We start from the raw sequence: 18,871 nt of genomic DNA on the forward strand, positions 1-18,871 counted from the left end.
AATAGTGTAATTTATTTGGGAGAACTATTACACCGCTTTACTCAACGAATTTCCCACAATATCAGCCACCTGAATCTTCACAGGATGTATAATGAGTGTTACGCCATTGTCAAATGGTAAGAAATCTGCATTGGCAGGCGTGGCTGTTGCAGCAGACTTTATTAACATGATGAACATGGATTACATTACACACACAGTGACACAATAGTCAAAACGAAAAGTGAAGTGACGTGTGGGTAGTGGTCGATGTTAAAGATGGAGTGGGAATTTTTTAATCCTTTAATTCAGGTATCTATTCCATACTACAATTATGGAATCGAAGGTCTAGTGATGGTGGATCAATATTACCACCATAGCACAGCTAAAGGGTGATGATGATAATGATGATGATAGTGTTGGCGGATGTGGTGTGGTGGTGGTGGTGGTGAGTGAGGGTGGTGGCAATCGGCCCTCTGGCGGCCGTGATAGTAAGTACGAGTCACGTGACGTGACGTCATCACCGCGACGTGGCAGGTAGTGGCAAATTGTCGGCCATTTTCAGTGTCTGTGGTTCTGTGGAGGTCTTTATTTCGCGTTTTCCGAGGGATTTTGGTGAATCAGGTGAAGTATTCTTGGTGAAATGTGTTGATGAATGATAAATCTTAGTCAGTTTTATGTTCCTTAGAGAATATATATAAAAGTTGAGTGGTAAATAAAAGAAAAATATTGACATTATTCGTTGCAATGGTTGTTTGTATATGTTACCCGCTATGCCGGTTCGATTGTCTCAACCTTTTCTCTAACTGGAGTCTTTCTGCTTTTACAAATGAGGTCTTTCACTGGTATATTAAGGCTGAATTGTTTCGTATTGCTTTGAAAGGAGTTTTATTAGAATGTCAGAGGTTAGGCGTAATTGACTGACGGGGTTGTGTGACGTAGCCAGTCAAAGTAGTGGCTCAGTTTGGTCGTTACGTCATGTTGGTTCATTTAATCGTTATTCGCAGTTAATATATCAATAGTCAGGCCAGGGACGAGGTTATTTGTTGCCTTTTGTTCTTTTTAATTTTTTTTGTACGGTAGAAATGACCAGATGTCAGATTTACCAGTCCTGGCCGATTGGCCTAGTTGTTAGGCCCAGGTCTAGGTTCAGCTGCTGTTAGACTGTGCTTGGGCTTCCTTATAATTTATACGGTACTTTAACCAGGCGAATATTTCGGTAATCTGGTCACCAGACTCCTAGATAATCGGGAAAGTGGGTTCGGTAATGCTTCACGACGCGTTCCGTAGCCTATCTGTCAAAGTGTCAGCGTCTGTGTAATAAAACAAGTCGTTTAAAGTCCATCTAAGTTTAGCGAGACTACGTAAGACTGCTAACGTATGCCGCATTAGGTATTTTTGTAATTTTTTTTTTTTCCCCACTAATGTTTATGGTATGCTTTTTGACCAAGCCAACTGTACCTTTAGGGTTAGCTGTTAGGCTATGGGGCACCAATTCAATTATTTTTGTTTTGGGTCGGAATGGCTACTAAAGTCACGGTTAGTTTTCCAGCATAGGTTATGATCCTATTTGTAACTCTCAAAGGAAGGCGTAATTACTTTTAGTTGTCGGAAAAGTTAAATTTTTAAGAAATTTTTTTTATTTTACAGCGTTAGGCTGTGCAGTATGATAGTAGTTTAGTCATTGTTAAACTTCAGAACAGTTATGCTCAAAAGTAAGCTTAAAACATATCTCCCACCAAGAAACCCCCAACAACTGGTAGGCTATTGGGCTAGTGGTAGGCTTCACACAGAATCGGCTCACATTAAGTATAGTGGTGAAAGGTGCTTAAACGTCTGAAAAAGGTTAGTTTACCCTAGACCCACACGTTGCCCTTCTGTGTGAATTCTTGAACTAGAAATGTAATGCGGGATCCGAGTTACCTAATCTGCACTAGGCTTGGTTAACAAGGTTTTTTTAATTTTTTAAGCACCTTTATTTTCCCTATAGTACACATATTAATCTTTTTCATGAAATTAAATACATGAACCTTAAGACACCTAATGTCAAGTGTTAAGTACTATCTCTGAACTTTATTGTTGGTACGAATTACAAAGATAAGTGCTAAAAATGAAACGCTGGTTCTGTGCTTTGTCCCAGAACTCCATATCCAATGTAACCTTGAGCCCATAGATATGGTTATGAAATAAATTCATTGGAACATAACCATTGACATTTGGACATAATAAACATGCAACTTTTCATACAGTTGATTCATGATCTTAGGGTTGGAAGCTGTGCAGTTGTTCCTCTTGCCCCTGCGCCAGCATTTGGGCAGTAAAGCCGTTGGTATTTCTACAGAAGCAGTCTGCAAGGAATGTAAAAGGGGATACGACATCCACTAGAGATTGGTGCGTCCAATGTATTTCGCCGTGTTTAGTTCTGGCCCTTGGTGGGTTAATTACAGTTGTCCGAATAAATATTACTTAAAATTCTTGTTCAGTAGGTAAAAGTGCATAGAAAAACCACAACTGCCATAGTCTAGGCCGCCACAGATAAGTACCCTAGATCTACCAAGCTGTTTTGAATGCATTTTAGTTGACAACGATAAATGTAGAATTGCTGTTCTAGCAATTGTTAAACTGGAAGGATTCAGAAAAATGCACCAATGTGAAGATAGAATTAACTGGAAGGTTGGCTAATTACAAGATGCACAATACCCCCTTCCCCCTCCATATTCATAAGGTTTAGGAAAACTGAAAACTTTTAGTTTGTACTAACATTGATAACATCAGACATAATGCTACGCCCCTTACATGTTCAGGAAAATATAAGATTTCTATAATTGGTAAGATATCTTGTATTTGCTGGCGTGTTTATTGATAGCTTAGGCTAAAGTTGTAGGTAATCCTGTTTTTCAGTGACCATATTCTGAATAACAAAGAATTTTTGAAGGAGAATAGTTGGGTTCCTCTAATTTGCAATGGGAAATTTAAAAAATGGAATACAAATTTGCATCAAACTCGTATGGTTCATGTATATTGGGTAAGGGAATTAGTGCCGTCTGCACCTCATGCATCGCACTGTAGCCATTACTTAAAGTAATGTGCAGCATCCCTGTGTCCCCTAGCTGCAACCCATTCATTCATTCCTGCTGTTCCCTCCATTCATACTTTCTTTTTCCTCTATTCTTGCCTAAAAATTGGTTGATAGTTTAGTGCAAGTAAGAAGTTTTCATCGGGATACACCCTTCAGACCACTTTATTGTCAATTTCTGTTTCAGATCTGAAGGACCTTATGGGTCCCAGTGTTTGGTCTTTGGCCTGAATTCTATTTTCTCTTCTAGTAGATCATAAATTGGCTGTGTTCTTTAATCAGTTAATGATAGGTTACAGGATTAAAGTTTCTCGAGGTGAGAACTTTGATGCAAAGTTGCCCAGCTTTGGCAGGCCAACTGGCATTTATTGGTGAAGCCAAGCCTTTTGTAGGCTTGAAATTATTGATGGTTAATGTTAGATTAGGCATGGTTGTCACCCCGTCACGCTTGGACGGGCTTTGTTAAAAAGGCAAAGGTGGGGTAGGCTAGCCTCATAGGCACTAGGATTAGCTTATTCCTTGTCTAGTTCCTAGCTTGTCAAATATGCAGTGCTAATTACTCTTGAATCCTTGATCCATTTTGCTTAATAAAACACATACCAGAGTTTGTAACTTGACAAGGCAGTGACATTAAACCAAGGACCATAGGACCATAGTTATAATTTCATCTCGGGACTTCAGCAAAAGTTGTTTAACTCATTTGCTGAAAGTTTACCTATTACATTAGTAAGAAGAAAAAAAAATGGTATGTGTTTGTGTGTGATTTGTTTGGTAGTTTCCCACACTGGTTAATATCCAGATAAGGCATTGACTGTTGCCAATTGAGCTCAGGCATAGCTGGCAATCTCCTGTGACCACTGTGTTAGGCCGGAATAATTTGTTCTGCCAATTATGGTGTGTTTAGGCCTAGCCACAACTTGAGCCTGGCTAGACTAACTGCCCCTTGTCCAGAAAACATTTGGTAACCTACTGTAAATTTTCATTGTACATGTGTGAGGGTGTAACCTTTTTATGTAGATAATTGAACTATTTAATGTAATTACTAAGTTGAAGAGTCAGAAGTGTATTGTGACATGTTTTAAAATTTGTTGTAAATGGGTTTTTAACCCTTAATGGCTGGATCGCTCGCTCCTTGGTATTAGTAATAACAGGTTTGGGGTGTTGGATGGATTGATCCGATAGATAAAAAATATTACCCCCCATCGATTTGAAAAGAATCAGGCGGTAAGAGGTGCTAATACTTCTATAGCCCTCAAATTCACTAATGGCAACTTTTACACTGGCTAAAATCAAGACTAGGCAACTCATGCAAGATTAGTAGTGGTTTTGACTATGATTGGGAATGTACCACGTCTCTCATATGACATCTTTTTATAAATTTGCTCGTAAATATACCGAGGGGCTGCTGTTTGTTTTAGTTCTTGTCTTTTACGGTAGTATGTTAGTTGTAAATATAATTTTGGAAAGAAATTTTAGATAAAACATGTAAAATAAAGGAAGCTACAGAATTTTCGTTGTCGGTGAATTTACGTAAATATTTTTCAACATATGCTAAGATATAACATATGTGGATTGGTAAAATTTACAATATTCTTGTAAAAGAGCCCTTACGAGCCCCCACAAGTTAGGGAAAATGTTTTAGATTTTTTTTTCTTTTTCCACCATGTGCATTCTCTCTCTCTCTCTCTCTCTCTCTCTCTTCTCTCTCTCTCTCTCTCCTCTCTTCTCTCTCTATCTCTCTCTCTCTCTCTCTCCTCTCTCTCTCTCTCTCTCTCTCTCTCACCCTTAAGTTTTTCTGGCATGGGATGTTGCCTATCGATATACTATCCCTGGCTCCTAAGGGTTAAAATTGGATGTGAACTTCAATAGATACGCCTTGTTTTTCTGTAGGGTACTTAAAACTGTTTTAGTTGCCAATGCTTTATGAATATTTTCCATGAAATTTGATCAGTGCATAAGAAGAGAGCAATTGTACAAGGAGGATATTGATATGTTGTATTTAATCAGGATTTTGATTTTTTTTTTTTCCACGTTTTCCAAAATGTCCAGATAAATGTGGTATGGACTAGCAAAGATTCTACTCTACATACTTTAGTGTTTTGTTTGTATTAACATTTTGAAGAATTGTAAAGGTCTACCAATTTGAACAGGCATTACTTCCAGGTATGAAAATACTGTTTTTAATTATGAACAGTGTTTTCATGTTCACTTGCAAGTTATATGCTCTTGCTGTATTAGGTGGTATAAGTGTGTGAACAAGTTAGCATAGACTTTGTTGTCCTGATGAAGAATGAAATCTGTAATGTTCCCTGATAAATTTTATATTTGAAACCTGACACTTGATGGTACATAATTTATTGCATATTGCCTGTACCTAAAGTCGAGGGGAATTTTCCTCAGTGTTGGTATTGTAGACCGCTCGACCAGAACAGATGTACTGTATATGTGAAGATATTTGTCCCAGTGGTGGAAAATGTTGAAAATTCTATCTCCAGAATGAATATATTTAGGAAGATATTAGCAATTTATGGGGTCCTATCATCAGTTAAGCCATAGACAATTTCCTTATGCATAGTAGTTTGTGCTGGGTATGGGTCTTTGGTTAGGGGCAGTAATAAATTTTGTCATTACACCACAATTCTCAAAATTTCCCGTACTTGAAGTAAAGTTAGTTGAACCATTACAGACTAGTGTTGTACCATCTGAAAGCTTTTATAATTGGATTATCTAAATAGAAAAAAATATCTTTGTAATTTATGCTTATTTGGAGACTGCATGCTTGAGAGTTACTTGTTCCATGTGGTTTAAGATTGTTTTTTCCAGCATTTAATATTAATGATCTTTATTTTGACACTAGGTTAGACATCTCGGTCCTATTTCAAAGACTGCTTGATCATAAGGCAGTAGACATGTTTTATGTTTTGATTGCTGTAAGTATTTTAACAATTGTCAGTTGATTAGGCTTTTATTAAGGTAATTTACAGTAGGCCAATGGTTAGGACCTTGTATTTCCATAAGTTTTATGTATTGTGTTCAGAGTTTTGACACCTTTGTAAAGGTTAGGATGTACAGTACTTTGTCATGAATCAGGGCTTGCAAAGTACTATACTTTTTACAGGTAAAAGCATGGGAAGTATAATTTTCCTGCACCAGAAAAGTAATATGAATGTTGCTGGTTGTGTGAATATTGTAACCAAGGTTTGGCTGATTTAATTTAAAACATTGACTTGTCTCTTACAGAATTTCTCATATTTAATTTCTTACTTTCAGATTGCTAAACAAAATGGGCAATATATTTGCCAATCTCTTTAAGGGCCTTTTTGGCAAGAAAGAGATGCGTATCTTGATGGTGGGGTTAGATGCTGCTGGTAAAACTACAATCCTTTACAAGCTCAAATTGGGTGAAATTGTAACCACTATCCCCACAATTGGTAAGTATTATATAATTGCAGTGCTTTCATAATTGGTAGATTCTCAGTCATACCATAAATATGCCTTGACCACAATTTTGAAAAATAACTTTTCATGGTAGTCAAACCAGAGCATTGATGTAACTTGGGATTTTTATAAAAAGTGATATGTATCTAAAGATAATGGCAACAGTAATTAAACTCAAGGGTGTTAAACATTTCACTTATGGCCATTTAATGAAAAATGAGAGAAAATTGTGATATTGGGAAAATAAGGGGCAAGATATTTTGTTAAGACTGGATTTTTAAAATTTTATTTGTTGAATGTTTAAATGCTGTCTCACTGGTCTTGCACTATTTACAGGTTTCAATGTTGAAACTGTGGAATACAAAAATATCAGTTTCACAGTGTGGGATGTAGGTGGTCAAGATAAAATCAGACCTCTATGGCGTCATTACTTCCAAAATACACAGGTTAGTATGTAAGCTATGTTTAAGGCTGAATTAATTGCAGTGAAAGTGACAATGGTCAACAGCAGAGCACATTAATTGACCTGGGATTGTAAAAAGGCTTTACATACTCTGCAAAATTATTGAAAAGTTGAGTGTTCCTCGATTCTATTACTGTTTTCAGATGAACGTGTGCATGTTATGTTCAGTACTTTACAGGTAATACATGCGATATTTTGCTTTAGCAGAAATTTTAAGTGCTATATATGCCTTGACTCGATATTATGACGAATGCCGAGTGGAAATTCATTTATTAATTTGGGAAAAATATTAGTAACTACTGGTTTTATACAATAGAAATTTTTAAATGAAAGTTGGAAATCACAGCAGGTAGTTTCAATTCTGCACCTATAGAGGAAAAGACTCCTTTAGTAGTGTCATTAATGGAGATTTGCTTAGTGTCAGGAGCAAGATTTTAGTTGGGTGAACTTCCTTTTATTTCATATTCAAGGCTGTGAACCCTTCTTCAAAGGTAAATGTATTTGGGAACTTCTTGCTTTTAAGTCTTTATTTTAAGATTTATTGGTTGAATTTAGCTATATTCACTGGAAATTTTTCTTTTTTCACTGTTATTGGTTTAATTTAGCTATGATTATCACTGGAAAAGTTTCTTTTTTCCTTATTTTTTCTCCCTCTAACATAATACACTGAAACCCGGTGTTGGTACAAAAGTTAGTGCTCATCATGATTGAGTGGTTGGTTGTTTTTGTTTTGTTTTATAAGAGTTTTCCAGGTTGTACCTGCTGTTAAGGTTGTGGATATGCAAGTCCTCTTTGAATGAAGAAAATATTTTTTTATATTTTTTCTGCACCAGCTTTGTGCAAAATGTGGAACCATATAGTATTTGTCCTGTAGCAACCTTTGGCATGCATGTTTCTCTTTACTAAGTAGTAACACTAGGTTTTTTTTTTACCCCTGGCTTAGATTAAATAGACAAATTAGACAATGTATGAACTTGAGAATGTGGACAATATAACGTGAACTTTTCTTGGGCTTTCACATTTTATCACAAGAATATATTGGTATCTCTCAGACTTGATACTTAAAAATTCAACTCAAGGTAATAGAAATATCCTGAACCTGTACTTTAGTATGAATCATCCATCCTGAACCAGCTCTTGTCTAGGTATCCATCCCTAAGGAAGAATGTTTTGACTAGTACCTATTTCTTTTTTTCACCGTAATGAACCAGCAAGTTTTTTTTTTTTTTTTTTTTTTTTTTTTTTTATAGCCAAAGGACATTGCGTGCCACAATTTTTTTTTATTACAGTATTAATTGTACCTAGCCACGTGTTGGCTGTCGCTCAGTCTGGTTAAATGAAAAGAAAAGAGAAAGCTCCTTTCTCTTACGCTAAAGTAACTAAGTCTACGGGGCAGAACCAGCCCCGTTTCAGGGAATCCCTTTTCACCCCCACCCCATTATAAAAAGGCTCATGTTCGAATGCAATGTTGTCAAAATTTCAAAGCAATAGGTGAAGAACTTTCGGAGCGTTGCTGTGGTTTAGTCTGGTTAAATGGAAAAGAAAGAAAAAAGAGGAAGCTCCTTTCTCTTACTCTTTCTCTGTCCAACCATCATTGTCTTTCGCCCTTTCTTCTCACTAACACCCTGTCTACCCTCTCTCACTTCTCTCATTCTCTGTTTTCAACCCCCTTGTCAACTTCACCCTCTATGATGTATTTGATGTTTACCCTATAGTATTCTTTTCCAAATGATAAGTTGTGTATACAGAAATTATGTATGATAAATTTGTAAAGTAACTAAGGCTATGGGCATAACCAGCCGTTTCACAGGCAGAACCAGGTCCATTTCAGGGAATCCCTTCTCACTCCAAAGGGGGTGGCCCAGGGGAAGGTAGTATGAAACCCCATTATAAAAACATCCATGTTCGAATGCTATATTGTGTCAGAATTTCAAGGCAACCGGTAAACAACTTGGAGATATAAGATTTTGAACAAACTTGCAATTACTTTTGTATTTATATAGATGTAAGACCTAATGAAATTAAACTTGGAACTGAAATTGGAGAGCGCTACAAGAATAGCTTGCAAGTTTCATCTTGTTGCAAACTTAGTCATATGCTGGATTTAATACACTTGTTTTTAATGGAAGGGAACATTTTGAAGTTATCAAAGAGTAGAGTAGATTTGAGAGAAAGAATAAAGGTTTTAGTGACAAAAAAATGGGCCAAAGGACAAAAAACTTAATTGCAATTGGTTGCAGTGGAATTTGAATGTTGAAATTCATTACATGTTCTTATGTAATAGATGAAGCTCACATTAAAAAATTGATAGGAGTGAAATAAAAGTTGAGTGAAGAAGAAATGTTTAGCGGCAGGAAAAATCAGGAGCAAGTTTGAGTGAAGAAAAAATGTGTTTATGGGCAGGAAAAAATCAGTAGCACCTACAAATTATAATGCTTTTAAGGTTGGTACTAATGAACCTTTGTGAACCAGAAAATCAATGAAAGCCATCTTCAGTTGGATCCAATCAACTTGTGACCCACTGTCCATGGGCCTGCATGTCCTTGAAGGTTTCTACAATAAGCTGTCTTCTAAGTTGACCATACTCACGAGATGGATAATGGTTCTAAGTTGACCATACTCATGAGATGGATAACGGTTCTAAGTTGACCATACATACTCACGAGATGGATAACGGTTCTAAGTTGACCATACATACTCACAAGATGGATAACGGTTCCAAGTTGACCATACATACTCACGAGATGGATAACGGTTCCAAGTTGACCATACTCACGAGATGGATAACGGTTCCAAGTTGACCATACTCACGAGATGGATGACTGTTATAAGTTGACCATACTCACAAGGTGGATAGCAGTTCTTAGTTGACCATACTCATGAGATGGATCACAGTGCTAAGTTGACCATACTCATGAGGTAGATAACTGTATCAGGTTGAGTTAGATAACTATCAGGTTGAGTTAACACCACACAATGGCAAAGGTCATTCTACCCAATAGTAATATTGGATATTTAGGGTTTATTTTCTTTGTGGTTAATGAAAAAGATTATTTCTACATGTCTGTGACATTGGGGGGAAATTCCAATATTTTGAATATGGCTGTTGTCTTGACTTTTAAATTATTGCAGATATACTCGTGCATATATTTTTGTAGCGTGAGTGATACAAAAAAAAATTATGAAGTTCCCTCTCCATGATTTAACATTTCAAAAGGCATTTGTCACAAAATACTAGTCAATAACTTGTGTGGGAAGTAACAGAAGTTTTGAATTTAAGAATTTGGTAGTTTGCACGTGTTGAGAAGAAGAAAAAAAACGAAGGGTTGAAGTAAACCCCCTGGGTTCCTGGGCTAGCAATTCACAGACTTCTCTGTGGAATATATGTAAAAATTATTTGTGGAAAATTCATCTATTTGCGGTTTTCACTTAAATATTCACTAATTACTGTATTTTAATGTTCTCATCATAAATGAACATTATTGATGAAACTTTAAATACTTGGGTATAAGTTTTTTTTTTTTTTTTTTTTTTTTTTTTTTTTTTTTTTTTTTTTTTTTTTTTTTTTTTTTTTTTTTTTTTTTTTTTTTACTGTTTAAAAAATGTACTTAAGTATTTTTAGAGGTGTTTTTAAGTATTTGGAATGGGGGTTTGGTACCTATCCCCTATGAATCTTGGGGTTTACTCTGTTCTTTTACTAACTCCTGTAAAACTAATATAAAAAAAATTTTCTTTCTAGGGACTCATTTTTGTAGTAGATTCAAATGATCGAGAGCGTATAGGTGAAGCGCGAGAGGAGTTAATGCGTATGTTAGCTGAAGATGAACTCAGAGATGCTGTGTTGCTCATATTTGCTAACAAACAGGTATGTAATTAATAATGTATCTGGTTTTAATAGCTTTTCATTTGCCTATTGATAGAATGTATGCATTGTATTACCAGTGGTTTTGTTGTTGATTGGTTATGGCTTTTATTTTAGATAATCTTTACTATATTTTTGGATAGCTATTTATAGAAATTTGTCAGGTACTCTACTCGAAATTTGAGGTGCTTGAGGGAGAAAATTGCATACATTGTGCCTGACAAGGTAATAGCATCCATACTTTGCCTGAAATGGAATGTTCCAGTAGCTTAGTATTTTTTTTTTTATTGTAAAGTAGTTGTGAAAATTCTTGGTCATAATTTAATTTACAGATTATTGCTACTTAATTAGAAATCTTCAAAGATTAGTTTGAAGACTTTTTTTTACTCGAGACATTACTTGGTGTAGTTTTACTTGAGAAATAACTCATTTTAGCAACCAAGCAGTTTAAATTTTGTATCGAACCTTGGAATGCTGTACATAATAGGGTTTTGGTTGTAAATAATTTGAAAATGTATGGTATATAATTTTATACATTTTTAAATTACCAATCTAGTGATAAATATGAGAAGATGGTTTTTAGGAAGCTTAGAATATGCAGAGGTTAATTGGCCCTCAGTGATGGAAAGTGGAAGAGGCCCAAGTCTGTCTGGAATAATGACAGGCTTATTAAATGCAGTGGAAGGGCTGACCAGAAAAAATATTCATAGAAGCATTGGACTGGATGAGGTACGGGAAAAAATAACCGTTCTGTAGGCGGACAGACTTGACAGAAGACAATTTATGTACCTATTTATCTTAAGGATAGTTACAGAATACCAAGATTCCAGGTGAAACTGTAGTCTAAATTTCATATGAGTAAGTGTTGATGTTAGTATCCGGCAACTGGAAATACGATAGTTTTTGAGATTAGTTTGATAATTAGTAGATAGACCATGCAACAAGAAGACTAAAGAAAATCCTGTGAAAAGTACAAACTAGATGAAGTTTACCAAATAGGTATAGAAAGGGCATAACATAAAAGGGAGGACTCAGTTTTATCTTGCCTCACAAAAGAAAAGCAGATGGAAATGTAACTAACTGCATGTGTGTATGAGTGTAGGAGGTAGTACGTGGAAGGTTTGTGCTACTTTTGAAATTGTGTTCTATTTTTATGTAACCATACCAAATTTCTTTCTGGTTGCCTTTAAAATTTAAGACAGGTACGTATGTATTTGTGTGGCGCATGATAAATTTTTAGTGTTCTAATAAGGTAACTTTTTTTTTTCCCAAAGAGCATTGTAATGTTGTATGTCAGGTAAGCTGGTTTGCCGTACTTATTATATAGTGAAATTATAAAACTACTGTGTAAGCGAATACCACGGGAAAATGATAGTCAGAAATCCAAGCGCTTTCGTCTTTACTCCTTGACGATGTCTGAGTAAAGACGAAAGCGCTTGGATTTCTGACTATCATTTTCCCGTGGTATTCGCTTATTTATGAAGACACGTGCATCTACTGTGATTTTTTAAGCAAAACTACTGTGTGTGTGCATGTGATTTTATTTGATGCAGGATTTAGATTTGACGAAATTTTGATTTGGCAATGAGTGTAATTTTTTAAAGTAATTTTTATGAAGTTTTGGGAAAGTAGTAGTGTTAACTATAATTGTCATGTTTCATCCATCACTACCTAAAAAGACTTAATTCAATGGCTTGGGCTGTCAACTTCTAATACTTTTAAGTTGTAGAAACCTTTTTGGAGTTTGAGGAATTGCAACCTTATTGTAATTTAGCTTTTGTAAGTGCTTCAGACTTCAGCAATCCTTGTAATGTTTCATGATTTAAGAGGGTTAAGAGATCATTACATTTAAGGACTTGAGAAGAACAGTGGACTTTTTAAAACGGCCATTACCATAGATAAGTTTGCCAAGGCATTTGTTATATGTAAAATTTAAAACTATTTCCATATTCATTAACATAAATTTTGAGGGCTGCTCAAAATGATTGCCTGAGACTTGCCCATTGTAATTTAATACAGCACACACTAGATGTTAAAATGATTTTTAGACAGTTTAAGTAAATGAATTTTTAGAGTTAAAAAGAATCTGCTATAAAGTTTTTATGGTTACTGTATCTTATAAAAGAATTTCAGTTCTTGAAGTAACAAATAGAGGTGTCAAGTATTGGCTAAATGCAAAAACTTAATTTCCTAGTTTGCTTTGAAGATATTGATTATCCTCAGCCCTCATCACCCATCCATTTAATCTGAAGGCTATATTTTATCCATAGGGTTGTTGATTTTCCGGGTATCTATATTTTGCATCATCTATTTCAGGACTTGCCAAATGCCATGAATGCAGCAGAGATCACAGACAAATTGGGACTTCATTCTTTGAGGAACAGGAATTGGTACATCCAGGCAACGTGTGCCACGAGTGGTGATGGCCTTTATGAAGGTTTAGATTGGCTGAGCAATCAACTGAAGAATGCAAACCGCTAATCTTTAGCACCAGCAGCTCACATACACACACTTTTTAAGTTTAATAACTAGTGAGCAGTGATATATAAACATATATCAATGATGTTGCTGGATGGATCATCAGGAAGCTTTTTTTTGTGCAATTGCACAGGAAAGTTAGTGATGACAAATGACTATCCTCATTGAAAAGAATAAAAAAAATAGACTGGTATAAAAGGAAAGTTATCAGTGTGTAACAAACACTGTGAAATATGTAATCCATTATAAAATGGCTAGGTGGGTCTCCCCACTAGCCTAAGGAAGTAAGGAAGGAAGCAGGTGGTCAGGTGCTGGGTGAATTTTTTTTTCTTTACCTTTGCCCCGACATGTGCAGTGAACAAGTGGATGATGGGCTGGACATAATAGCAATGATGTTACCTCAAATTGTGTTGTCAGATGTGTGAATGAATTTTAAGTGCTGAACGGAGGAGAACATGCCTTGCTGTTTGTCCAGTCTTCAAGTATCGAATTCAAAGTTAGGTCCAGCCATACTGGAGCCCAGTGTTCTCTTGTCTTACTTGTAGTATATGAGAACTTCATTATTAGGACTTGGGCCCCAGTATGGCAGTTGGCCACGTGTAATGCCTTTATACTGATGTAAAAGTACGCTATGTGCTCTACAAAGGAAGCATACAAAAAAAAAAAAATTTTAATTGCTGTTTCCTTTTCATAATCTTCCATTTTCACAGTTGAAAAATTTTATAGGATTTTCTTTTTCTTCATTTTAAGGTAGGGACAGTATTCTTATTTATTAAAATGGTTTTGCAGCTCACATCTGTGTTATTAGCATTGGTGCACCTTGCTTTTTTTATATTTTTCCTCCATCTATAGAAAATCAGCGTTTTTAATAGTTCTCATTTTTGGTGGATAACACTTGAAATTGTAACATTCCCGTTGGTATATAATTGATGTGGAGCTTGTATATTAGTTTATCAACTTACCATTTTTTTCCTCAATTTTTTTTCTAAGGAGGAATAATAGATTTTATATATTCTTTAAAAATGTTACATCAGACCATAAAAATTCCTGAATATGTGAAAAAGAACTCGGTGGTTTTCTGACTTCATATGCTCTTTGACTAAGTGTAATAAAACTTAATTTGTGCTTCATTATTTCTATAGTTACCCCTTGGTAATTATAAATGAAAGGGTGCATGCTGCTCTAAGAAGGATGTAGTATTTAGTAGCAAAATGTGAAAGTTAACGATTCAGTATTGGAAGGAGGGTTAGCCTTGGAACTGATAAAAACTTGGGAATTTCTTGTTGAAGGTTCAGTACACTGGTTTCAAAATTTTATTTGATATTTATTGATGGAAAGGAGAAAATTAAAATGTGCAAAAATTTTTAAGTTAATAACCATTGTGTTAATGACCTCCAGCACTGATGGCAAGGTTGATGCAATCGTAAGTAATTTTGTATAAGGTTTTTGTGCAATTATTTTGAGAAGTATATAAAACAATACCCAAAGCATAATTCTTAATTTTAATCATGGACTTTTAATAATACGGGAAGGATAAGAGAACCTGAGGAAGTAAAGAAACATACTTAACCTAGATAAAAATGCATACTAATGACAGTCTTGAAGGCTGTGCAAATTACTACATTAAATATTTGTGAAAGCTATTATAGCCATCTAAGGCATGTATATGAATAGCTAGGTTTTCCATTTTCAGAAGTCTGAAGTGGACAGCATGTTTTGATAAATGTTGTAGTTCATCTCTAGATTTTCCATCTACTCTAGATGACTAAAGTCAAGTGATCAGGTGTATAGGCTTTTAAAGCCTTTTAAACAGGAGAGTAGGTCTGGTAGAGAAAAGTCAATGTTTTATCCAGGTAAATGATTACTGTATTAGAGAGATTCTGAATGCTTCTAGAGAACAGTTTGGTTAGTCTAAAAAAAAAATTGTAGAAAATTGGAAGATGACAAAATCTTGAAGTTTTTAAACGTGAAGTAAAATTATATAGAACTTGAGAAAAAAAGAACTCACTGATGTGTGTGTATATTTGACTGTAATTGAAGACTAGGAAATAATAGGAAGTGTACATAATACTAAAAAGTTTGTACAGTAATAGAACTTTTTACATAGAAAGAAATTAAATTCCACATGAAAACCTAATTAGCCCCCTATTTACTGCCAAGGAAGAAGTTAATGTTGAGCATGGAATGGCCCTTAAATACCATGAAAATGCCTAGTGAACACTAGAACACCGTCAGGCTTGGCTGTTAGAGCTACAGGGCCATCCTGGGCCTAGTCAATCTCTTCCTCCTTGTGGGAGAACTCTGCTGCTGAAAAGTTTCAAAAAGTCATGCTTTCCCAGCGGAATGTGACACTTGTGTTTTGAAGTCTTGAATCTTGCACCCAACAAGCCCATATGAGAGTAGTCGGGTGGGGATCTAACCTTCAAGACTGTTCTTGCTTGGCCTGGCATCAGTGAAGAGAGGATGTTAAGAACTGAACATGGTCTTTCTTTTGATGTTAAGCTTTGGAGGGGATAGGTTGGCATATTCAAATTTGTAGCAAAGACTGAATCCGTTGGTCCCTGATGCCAGTTTAGTCTTTATCCCCTCCTTAGAGGACTTGACAATGATCCAGACGATGCTATAGTTTTCAATTAAGTGTGCTGAGGTACTGCGGAAGACTCAACACCTAGGAACACTATTACTTTCTGGCATTGTGAGATGATCAAATGGGCATGCTCTATGTCTGATGTAGTGGTTGACTATGTTCCAGGCAAGAGAAGAGCTCATGAGGTGGGCCATCGGTTCATCCCTCGCATTCAGGAAGAACCTGTCTGTTCACCAGGTACTGAAGGCAAGTGGGGTTGTGACACCACTTTCACCTCCTGCCCATATGACCTTGGACATTTTTGTTGGGTCCTGTTGTGGCTGCTTGATATTTGTGTAGCTCATCGTAAGATGTATAGTTGTGAAGAGTGTGACTGGCCTCCTCCCTATCTTTTATACCCCTCCTCTCATGTGCAGGTAGAGGGTTGGTTGGTAAGCTGCCATGTGCTGGTTTGGACTTGGATATGGTGAGCTACATTTCTTAGCATCCTTTTTATTATCTAATGTACTGTAGATTAATAGGAGCAGGTCCTACCCTTTCTCTAGCATGGGGAGAAGGGACCGACAATAAAACCTTTTGTTTATCTGTAGCTTTATTGTCTCCAACGTTAAAGGATCATCCAGACCTTTTTCAATTCGGTTACATTTCTCAAACCCCTTTATTTGAAAGGCCCAGAAGTGTGGTGGTCAACAGGTCAAAGGCATAGGACTCCTTCCTTTGCTCTACATGACCAGGAAGAAAGCCCCAGGTGAGGCTAACCACCCGTTACTAATAAATTTACCTGGGATCTCTCACAAAAAAGCAAGTTCCCATATGTACACTCATACGTTCAACAGGTCAAAGGCACAGGACTCCTTCCTTTGCCCTTCACGACCAGGAAGAGTGCCCCAGGCGAGGCTAACCACCAGTTACTTCAGAATTTACTCAGGATCCTCCCACCAAAAAGCTAGTTCCCATATATAAAGACAGGGTTTGTATTTGTGTAGGAGGAAATGACAAATTTTAAAAGTATGTAATTTGTATTTTACTAACATGCAAACCTGAGGTCTTTACATATACTACCAATCTCAAGCCACCCCTCATTCTGATACCTGGGCCAGAAGGTAAGTGAATGCATATTTGGACGGAAGGGTGGAGCTCCCCATCCTACCACTAGTAGTTGACTACCAAACATTCATGTTAGAATTAAATGGTCTGCTTCCAGTCACAGTATAGGTATTTTCATGTGTAAAATCCTCAGGTTTGTATGTTAGGAAAAATACATTTACTTTAAAAAAAATGTCATTTTATTGCAAAAACATTATTTCCTAAGAGTTCACTAAATTTTATTACAGGCATATTACTAAATTTGGAACTTAATTTTGTATTACTGGTTACTTTGGGTATTTCTGTTTTCCTACTAACAACCTGTATACTGTACCCATTGGGTTTTATTAGGAAGCAAACTTGGTTAGTATAGAATAACTAAGTGTACTGTATTGTAACTTGTACAATATTTGTAATACATTATCATCCTTGCTTTTGTTTTTCTTACTTTTACTAATGCCGCTGTCAATGTTGTTGCTGCTTGTGATTGGTTAACCTGAACATCTTTACTTGCTTTTTTTGTTCTTATTTTTACCAATGCCGCTGTCAAGTGATGTTGCTGCATGTGATTGGTTAAGCTGAACATCTTTACTTTTTTCATTTTGCTCTCATCAAGACAACTTCCTGGGCAGTCAGTGTGATGTGACAGCCATTGGATGGTCTGGATGCATACCCCTTTCTGTTGTTGGGACTGATGAAGCAATTGCTGGTCAACTCCTGGATGACTCTCGTTGTTGCCTTTTGACCGAACCAAGTGTTTTACAAACTTCTTGCATCATGTCATGGACTTCCTAAGGTCTCTTGTTTCAACTAGGTTTCTTATGCAGCAACCTCTATTATTACATTTCTTACATCTTCACAAGTGGTGGTTAACAAGTATTAAAGCCTCAGAGAGTGGATTGCCAGGGGTCACTGTGTCAGCTATCGTCAACCCCTGTTGGTTTTCCGTTATGTCCTTTTTTTATCAATTCATTGGGTAAGGTTTGTGGCACAGTGTAACCAGTTGTGTTCACTTCTTCCTTTCTCTACAGGTGGATAAGAAAATCATGGCTAACAATGGATACCTTGCTGCTTACCTTTTATCATTAGCCTACAGTCAGCAGCGTCTTGTTTAGGAAATGAATGGAATCTTTCCAATCTTGTGTCATTTCAGCATGTTTATACCCTAAGTCCCTGTGAAGCCTTTTAGTTTGGATTTGTCTTTTGTCCTACACTACCTGCCCATGTCTTGCTTGTGCCTCAGACTGTAGCCAAAATTTCCAGTCTAAGCAGGGGCCAATTCGTGTGTGGGGGTATGCTATCCCTGCACTGCATCATTCCTTCCCTCTTTTCTTTAGTCTTCTACAAGTTCCCAGGTTTGTCCTGTCTCCTGGAACGCCATCTCATAATGGCTTCGGCAGGTTTTCACCCACGCTTAATCATGCCTTCTAAAGAAGACCTTGCCCAGTTTAACTCGAGAGCTACTTGGAGCAGGCTCCTAGCGTTTTCAAAGCACCTTTCTAAGTTTTATCTTCATGATGGTCAGTCACCCAATAGATTTTGAACATGTATTTGTTGGGTAAAAGTTTGAGTCATGCAAAATTAAATGCCACTGACAAGCCGTATCTTCAACTTGCTTAGCAATGGTATTGTTTAGACCAATATTGTTTAGTAAAGATGTAATTGTAGTTGAATCTTTTAGGTAATTACATATTCCTAAGTGTAGTATGCTTGATTTATTAAGTCTGTAGTATGCATTGTTGAACTTGAAAAGTATTTATTTCTAGTGATATTGTATGTAATATTACTTCTATAATAAATATACTTACCCAGTAATTATATTGCCATAGTTTCCACACGTACAGCAGCCTAAATTCATATTTGCTGGTAGAGGTTCGATTGCTCAGTGTAAGTATACAGTGCTGT

General features: G+C 36.2%; 1 protein-coding gene across 1 annotated transcript; it reads left to right on the forward strand.

Annotated features, from left to right (window-relative positions):
- Positions 1-460: 460 nt before the first annotated feature.
- LOC135221021 (ADP-ribosylation factor 1) lies at positions 461-13,796 on the forward strand. Its single transcript, XM_064258742.1, has 5 exons — positions 461-600; positions 6,323-6,483; positions 6,827-6,936; positions 10,693-10,818; positions 13,132-13,796. Exons 2-5 carry the CDS (start codon positions 6,336-6,338, stop codon positions 13,294-13,296), a joined length of 549 nt encoding a protein of 182 aa, XP_064114812.1. The 5' UTR covers positions 461-600; positions 6,323-6,335; the 3' UTR covers positions 13,297-13,796.
- The last annotated feature ends 5,075 nt before the right edge of the window (positions 13,797-18,871 follow it).

Source organism: Macrobrachium nipponense, chromosome 2 (assembly GCF_015104395.2).
Source record: "Macrobrachium nipponense isolate FS-2020 chromosome 2, ASM1510439v2, whole genome shotgun sequence".
NCBI lineage: Eukaryota > Metazoa > Arthropoda > Malacostraca > Decapoda > Palaemonidae > Macrobrachium > Macrobrachium nipponense.

Excerpts from the sequence above, each read along its gene's own strand:
- LOC135221021 (XM_064258742.1), top strand. The coding sequence starts at position 6,336 with ATGGGCAATATATTTGCCAATCTCTTTAAGGGCCTTTTTGGCAAGAAA. Across the intron at positions 6,937-10,692 it reads ATTACTTCCAAAATACACAG|GGACTCATTTTTGTAGTAGA; the intron begins GTTAGTATGTAA and ends TTTTCTTTCTAG. Across the intron at positions 10,819-13,131 it reads TCATATTTGCTAACAAACAG|GACTTGCCAAATGCCATGAA; the intron begins GTATGTAATTAA and ends CATCTATTTCAG.